General features: G+C 40.9%; 1 protein-coding gene across 1 annotated transcript; it reads right to left on the bottom strand.

Annotated features, from left to right (window-relative positions):
- Nucleotides 1–4,070: 4,070 nt before the first annotated feature.
- On the bottom strand, nt 4,071–6,175 carry PLAG1 (PLAG1 zinc finger). The gene is made up of 2 exons (XM_060035148.1): nt 5,856–6,175; nt 4,071–5,329 (listed from the first exon to the last, which is right to left on the bottom strand). Exons 1-2 carry the CDS (start codon nt 6,095–6,097, stop codon nt 4,072–4,074), a joined length of 1,500 nt encoding a protein of 499 aa, XP_059891131.1. The 5' UTR covers nt 6,098–6,175; the 3' UTR covers nt 4,071.
- Nucleotides 6,176–6,413: the final 238 nt, after the last annotated feature.

Genomic DNA, 6,413 nt, shown 5'->3' on the forward strand with positions numbered 1-6,413 from the left:
AACAGTCTGCCACTGCTAATGAAGAATACTCAGTATCTGAAAGATCTCCTCCAACGCCACATGGATCTCAGTAGGCTAGAAGCAACTTGGGTGAACTGGTATTTTTTTTTTTTTAATTTACATACTGGGAAGACAGTGTGTTTTGAGACACGTAAACCTTGTAAAAAAATAAACCATTGTAAAACCTTATGAAAAGACACACACTGATTCTGTGCAATATAGCAAATTGATAAGAAAACACTGTAAAAATGTACCTGTTTAAAATACCATCTACCATTTTTGAACACAAAGCATTATATATCAAAGGCCTACATATATATCATCTAACGGCACTTGAAACAAATTATAATAAGTCTTAAAATAAAAGGCATAACCTATAAGAAAGTTTCTGTAAAGGTTTAGATTCGTTTTGAAAGTGCTATATCTTGTAATATGTGTAGTATAGAGGTTGACCAAGCTCTATTTTGTAAAAAAATATTGGCCTATATATGTGTATTGCTTTCTAGATGAATGATCCTGAAAATATGTACTCTTTAACATTCATTATTAGCTTCATAAAGCAATCAGCTCTGGCTCATGTTTCAGTCAGTATATGGTTTTTAAAAACCGCTACTGTCCAAATTAACACAATACGTCACTATATTCCACAAGTGACTAAGAATAGTAAAAGCACAAGCAACAAATAGGCAAAAATACACAGCTTGGAAGAAACACGAAACGAAATGAAAAAGCTGCACAAGGAGTAGTGCATCATCAGCCAGGACAACGTTCTGGAAAATGGAACCTGCTAAGAGGATTTTAAGATGCACGTTGTAACAGTGACCAACAGCTATAAAGGTGGTATTTGCATCCATCGGTGGAGAATATTGCTTACGGTGTCAAGATCCTTCCACACTCATGCTTTCTGTGTCTGGTGATCTAATTTGTACAAACACATGGAAGGTCAAACTGAATGAGGTTCAATATCTTGTCTGAGGTCCAAATCCTAAACTGAAATATTTTTACTTAATGATAATCCCTTTTTTTTTTTTTTTTTTTTTTTTTTTAAACCAAGCAAAGGCACTACTAGAAATTCCAGGGATGATGATTCTGGCCACTGGAGAATGAAAACAGCATTGGCAACAATTATTTTTAATCACATCCAGTTGACATAAAAATGTGTCAATTTTTTTGTTTTTTTGTTTTTTTAGGAAAAAAAAAAAAGAGCCAGTTCGGTGTTACAGCCTTGTCAGACCATTGTGCAATTAAAATAAATGAGTCAGCCTCATGTTTAATATAGATTCTCTCAAAAGGGGTTTAGTGACCGCTACAGTCAATTTAAAAAACAAATTAGCTGAATTCCCTCTTACTTGGAAGTGTTATTTCAAGTCTGTGGGGCAGCAACAGGCAAAAGGGTGTACATATGAAAATATGAGTCCACAATTTTAGCACTGGTGCCCTGGAAGATATGCCTTCATGTATTTGAATTCCATGCAGGGCGAGAATTAGGCTAAAAATATATATACCTACATGGCACCATTCCCCATTTCCAAAATGCTTTATTTAATAAATCCTGGTACTCCCTTTTTAATTTTTTTTTTAATTAGCAGTGAAATACAGCCTACGAAGGCCAACGTCTCAGTTCGTTATTCTGATTTCTCTTTAAGCAAATTTTAGACAAAATAAAGTAGTGCTTCCACACTTGTATTTGTGATTTCTATTTAAAAATAGGTTTTCTATTTATTTGTGCTCTGTCACCAGATTTCTTTCTCCTTTTTTTTTTTTCAATGGTGATTAAAGCAATATTGAACACTAATCATTCAACTAGTGATTTAAGTAAGCAATCTGTTTCATAGAAACTAAAGGAGGCGGAAATAAAGCAGAGCTAAACGCCTACTTTCAGAGCAAATATTCTCCTAATCAAAAGCTTAGGAGCAGTTTGAAAAATTTAAAAATGTATTTCCTTATTAACATATATAATTTTAATGCCTTTGGAACACACTTTTTTTAATAAAATGTAACTTTTAATAATAAAATTTAAATACATACGTATAAAAACTACTGCTCCTAGGATTAAAAAAAAACAAACAAACATAGGAGCATGATAAAATAACAGGAGCCCAAGCTCCTTAAGAGCCACTCTGATTCTATGAAGTGCGACGTGTGTGTACATACATATAATATATATAGTGAAACCCCCATTTACATTATTACAATTTACATTTCTCCACAAATTATACTACTCCCCAATATTTTAAATAGTGTATTCTATTCAGTAATCCGCACTCATTTTTAGGAATTCTTGGTAAACATCGAAATCTGCAGTGATAATTGGCCCTATAAAAGGGAAAAGAAGCTTCCACATAGGGCAGATGAGTGCTCAGAAATATTTTTCTCTCTCTTTTTTTAAAGAGATATATACTCTTCTATAAACCCTCCCTCCTCATACCCACCCCAACAGACAGGGTCCCCAAATAAGGTGTTAACAAGTGCTTACTAGATATGTTTCTTAGGTTGATGCCCCAACTGATTATTAGCAAAACAGAATAATAATTCGACCTTTGAGAACATATGCTGGTTGCCTAACATGAAGAAAGCCCATAGTAACTGTTGTATTCATTGAACACAATGTTCTCGATTGTTCTTTTCACAATCACTAAGATAGTGCTTGTTTTGCTTTACTTTTCTCCCTCCCTCTACAAATTCAACTTATTTGCAACGTTCCTCCTATTTCCCAGGGACGTGTAAAAGTGGGGTTTTACTGTATATATTTTTAGTCGCTTAAGACTTTGTGGTCATTCCTCAAATAGTTTTCGAATGCATTTAACTTTAAAGTCTCCGTCCAAAAATAGCAAGGAAAGATGAATTAACACTGAATAAGAAAGATGCCATGGGAGCAGGGCTGTTGTTTTGTTTTCTGTTTTTGGTGCTTAGGGACCACGAACTGCCTCAAATTCAGCAAGAAGTGACATAAGCGATGTGCTTTGACTTGACTCCTAAGGGATCTCGTTTCCACCCAGGCGACAGGGGACGCGATCCCCAGACAAGTTCCCAGGCAGAGCTGCAGGTCTCACATCTGTCTCCCCGCCTAGGGTCTCTCACCCTAGAAGCGGAGACACCTCCCCTCCGCCCCCCTCCCCCCCATCCCCTGCCGGGATAAACACACCTGTGTTCCCCAGCGGCTCTGGACTCTGGACCGACTGTACACTGACAATCCAAGGAGAACTGCTGGCTGTGCTTGACCTACCCTCTGGCCATGTAAGGTGGAAACGACGAAAGAGATCCACCCAGAGACTGACTGAAGACTCTGACGCCATACACTATTAGTGTGAATCGAACGAAAAGAGAGCAAGAAGTATAAAACGTGGCAAACATCCTGTGTACTAAATTAAGGCCAACTCCTAAGTAACGTGGAATGCCGTGTCACCTTACTAGGGGTCTCTTTTTGCTACAGATACTGGTGCTTTGTGTTTCGGTTTTGTTTTCCTTACATGTGCATAATAAAGACGGCAAACATTTGAGCCAGACGATAGCAAGTCTTCAAAATATACTGACCTGAAATTATGGTCTATCTAAGAAACATATGTCATGTCCCCAGACTGGATTCTTAATTCATTTGAAGCTTTTGATTATTAATCCATTTAGAGGCTAGTAGAAATTTTACAACTCTCAGGTCATTCATATACATTTTAGAAAATTTAACTCTCTTGCAAAATTTTTTAATGAGCCAAATGTCAAAAGGTAGAGCCATTGTTATTGGACAAAAAATGAAAAATTTAAGATCTAACAGTAATTGGAACACGGGGTTGGTAAGACTTTACTACTAATAATGGCTTTCCTGTATGAGAAATCATCTTAAATTGTGACAGTTGGCAGTGAGTCAGGACAAAATACCCAGGTAAACATAACTGAACACAAATGGTTCCCAAGCTCATTTAAAAAGCTAGTTTCTATTTTATACTGGCTTAATGAAAACTGGTACTATACAGAAGCAGAAATTTTTATACTGTCTGCAAGTAGGCACTAAAATAAAAATGGTCACCTAAGGCAGGGCTACACACACACTTCTGTAACGGATCCGCATCGTGGAACCTACTGAAAAGCTTGGTGGAAACGTGGCAGCGTTGTGCTTGTGCTTAAACTACTGGTGAAAGCCGCTGACAGTGAGTGCAGAGAGCCCAGACCTATGGTGCCGGCAGGATCCGGAAGTTCCTGGGTTTGTGGCGGGAGCTGAGCCACAGAAGAATGTGCCTCCTCCTGCGGAGAGCTCACCCCAAGGCTCCCCACCGATATGGGGTTATAGGGGGGACCGCTTAATGGTATGAAATTAAACAGCTGAGAAAAGTCCAACGCTGCTGTGTTCAGGGGCTCGCTGATAGAAATCGAGCTTTTTGACAGGGAGAGGTCCCCCGTGCCGTCATCCAGCGACCCGATCTGCGGCTCCAACGCTAGCTTAGACGACGATGCTTGAGAGTCCTGGGAAGAGGGGGGCACGCTGCCTTGCAGTTCCATCAGGTAGCTCTCGATCTCCCCCTTCAGCGGCTGCTCCTTTTCGGGGATGGAAATGGCGTATGAGGTAGAACTGAACGGGTATTTGAAAGAAAGGTGGTGAGAGGGGTGGACAGCATCCATGTCTATTGGGCACGTCATGCCCAAAGGCAGGGTTGTGATCATCTGGTGGGCAGATCCCGAGCTCTGCATGGACTGGAACGGAGTGTTGTAGAGGTTCAGCTGCAGCGTGTTTGTGAACGGCTTCGACAACAGTTCGCTGGAAGGCAAGGACATCACCGGGAGGAGCTCGTCCTTGATGGGCACGGAGACGTTGCAGGTAAAGGGATCCAGGAAGTCCACGGGCTCCGTCTTGACCTTCCGGAGTTCCTGGTTGTGACTCTTCTTCATGTGCCGCGTCAGGTGGTCCTTGCGCCCGAACCTCTGTGCACAGTACTGGCAGAGGAAGTCCTTCCTTCCCGTGTGCACCACCATGTGTCTGCGCACGTCTTTGCGCGTGTAGAAGCGGCGGTCGCAGTGCTCGCACTGGTGTTTCTTCTCCTTCACGCCCCCCGACGACTTGCCCGCGTGGGACTTCAGGTGCTCCAGCAGCACGCCCGTGCTCTCGAACGTCTGCAGGCAGACCTTGCAGGTGAGGTCGCCGCTCGTGGCCGCGTGCAAGGCCAGGTGCCGCTTGAACCCGAGCTTGGTGTTGTAGTTCTTGCCGCACTCTTCGCACGTGAACGTCTCTTTGTTGGGGTCGTGTGTGTGCAGGTGATTCTTCAGGTGGTCCTTCCGGTGAAACATTTTCTCACAGTAATTACACTTGTGGGTTTTCTCGGGAGAGTGCGTGGCCATGTGCCTTGAACACAGACATATTCTGTCAGCATCAAGACAAAAACCGCCCGACCTCACTGTTCAAACGGAAGCTAAGCTGCTAGGCTAACCCAGAACTTCCCTCGGCTCGGACACTCTTTTAACTTAATATGCATCTGCTACGAGGGTAGTTACCACACCTAAACACTGCAGAGCTGGAGCCATCTAAGTCGCCACTTTAGTTTTCACTGGTTTTTAGCGATTACAAACGTTAACGAGCAAGGCTGAATATACTCACGTTAATGTCCACACCCTTTTCTTGCAATTTCTTTTTTTGTACAAACGGAAATTCTACTCTCATTAAGCATTGCATTAAAAAAAAAAAAATCCAAAAACACTAACCCATAAAAGTCTGTGACTCAGAATGCTAAAACTAGCCAACGTCTAATCTACTTAACATTTCTCTCTGCAAATCAGCGGAAAGATGTGGATACAAATATATACGTTTACAATGGCTTCACATGGCCAACATAATAGAAAATAGAATCTGAAAGACAAATAGAGTTTAATACCTTTGTAATTTGTACTTAGAAACAAAGGCTTTCGTGCAGTCTTGTTGTATGCACTTGTAGGGCCTCTCTCCTGTGTGAGAGTAGGAGTGGACCTTTAATTTCTCAACACTGTTAAAGGCCTTGTCACACAGTTGGCAAGGAAAGTTTTTTCTTGGTTTGGTTTCACCACGCTTACGTTTCCCTGAAGGGACTTTCTGGGTATCTCTTACTTCTGACAAATCACCAGGAATGACAGTGGCCATCGCAGCCTAAACCAGGCCTTCTTGTTGGACACTTGGGAACTGCCCAACTCCACTAAATGATTTAGCTTTAGGTGGCTTCTCAAGTTTCATGTGGTCGTAAAAGAAAGCAAAAAGGGACTGGAAAAAAAAAAATAAGAAACAACTAGTTTGTAACTAGATTTAATTTTTAAAAGTTTTATTTGCTATGTGATGCTTTTGAATTAAAAAAAAAAAAAGAAACCATAAAATGGATTCAGCTGGTCTAATGTAATATCTGTAGGCTTCTTTATATTTGTCAAAACACATATTAACGCATTGCTCAGAATGAACAGTTCAC

Source organism: Delphinus delphis, chromosome 17, assembly GCF_949987515.2.
Source record: "Delphinus delphis chromosome 17, mDelDel1.2, whole genome shotgun sequence".
Classification (NCBI taxonomy): Eukaryota; Metazoa; Chordata; class Mammalia; order Artiodactyla; family Delphinidae; genus Delphinus; species Delphinus delphis.

What these genes read in the sequence shown, in the direction of transcription:
- PLAG1 (XM_060035148.1), bottom strand. Translation starts at nt 6,097, where the DNA reads ATGGCCACTGTCATTCCTGGTGATTTGTCAGAAGTAAGAGATACCCAG. An exon ending in TCTAAGTACAAATTACAAAG is followed by an intron (nt 5,330 to 5,855) that starts GTATTAAACTCT and finishes TCTGTGTTCAAG; the next exon opens with GCACATGGCCACGCACTCTC.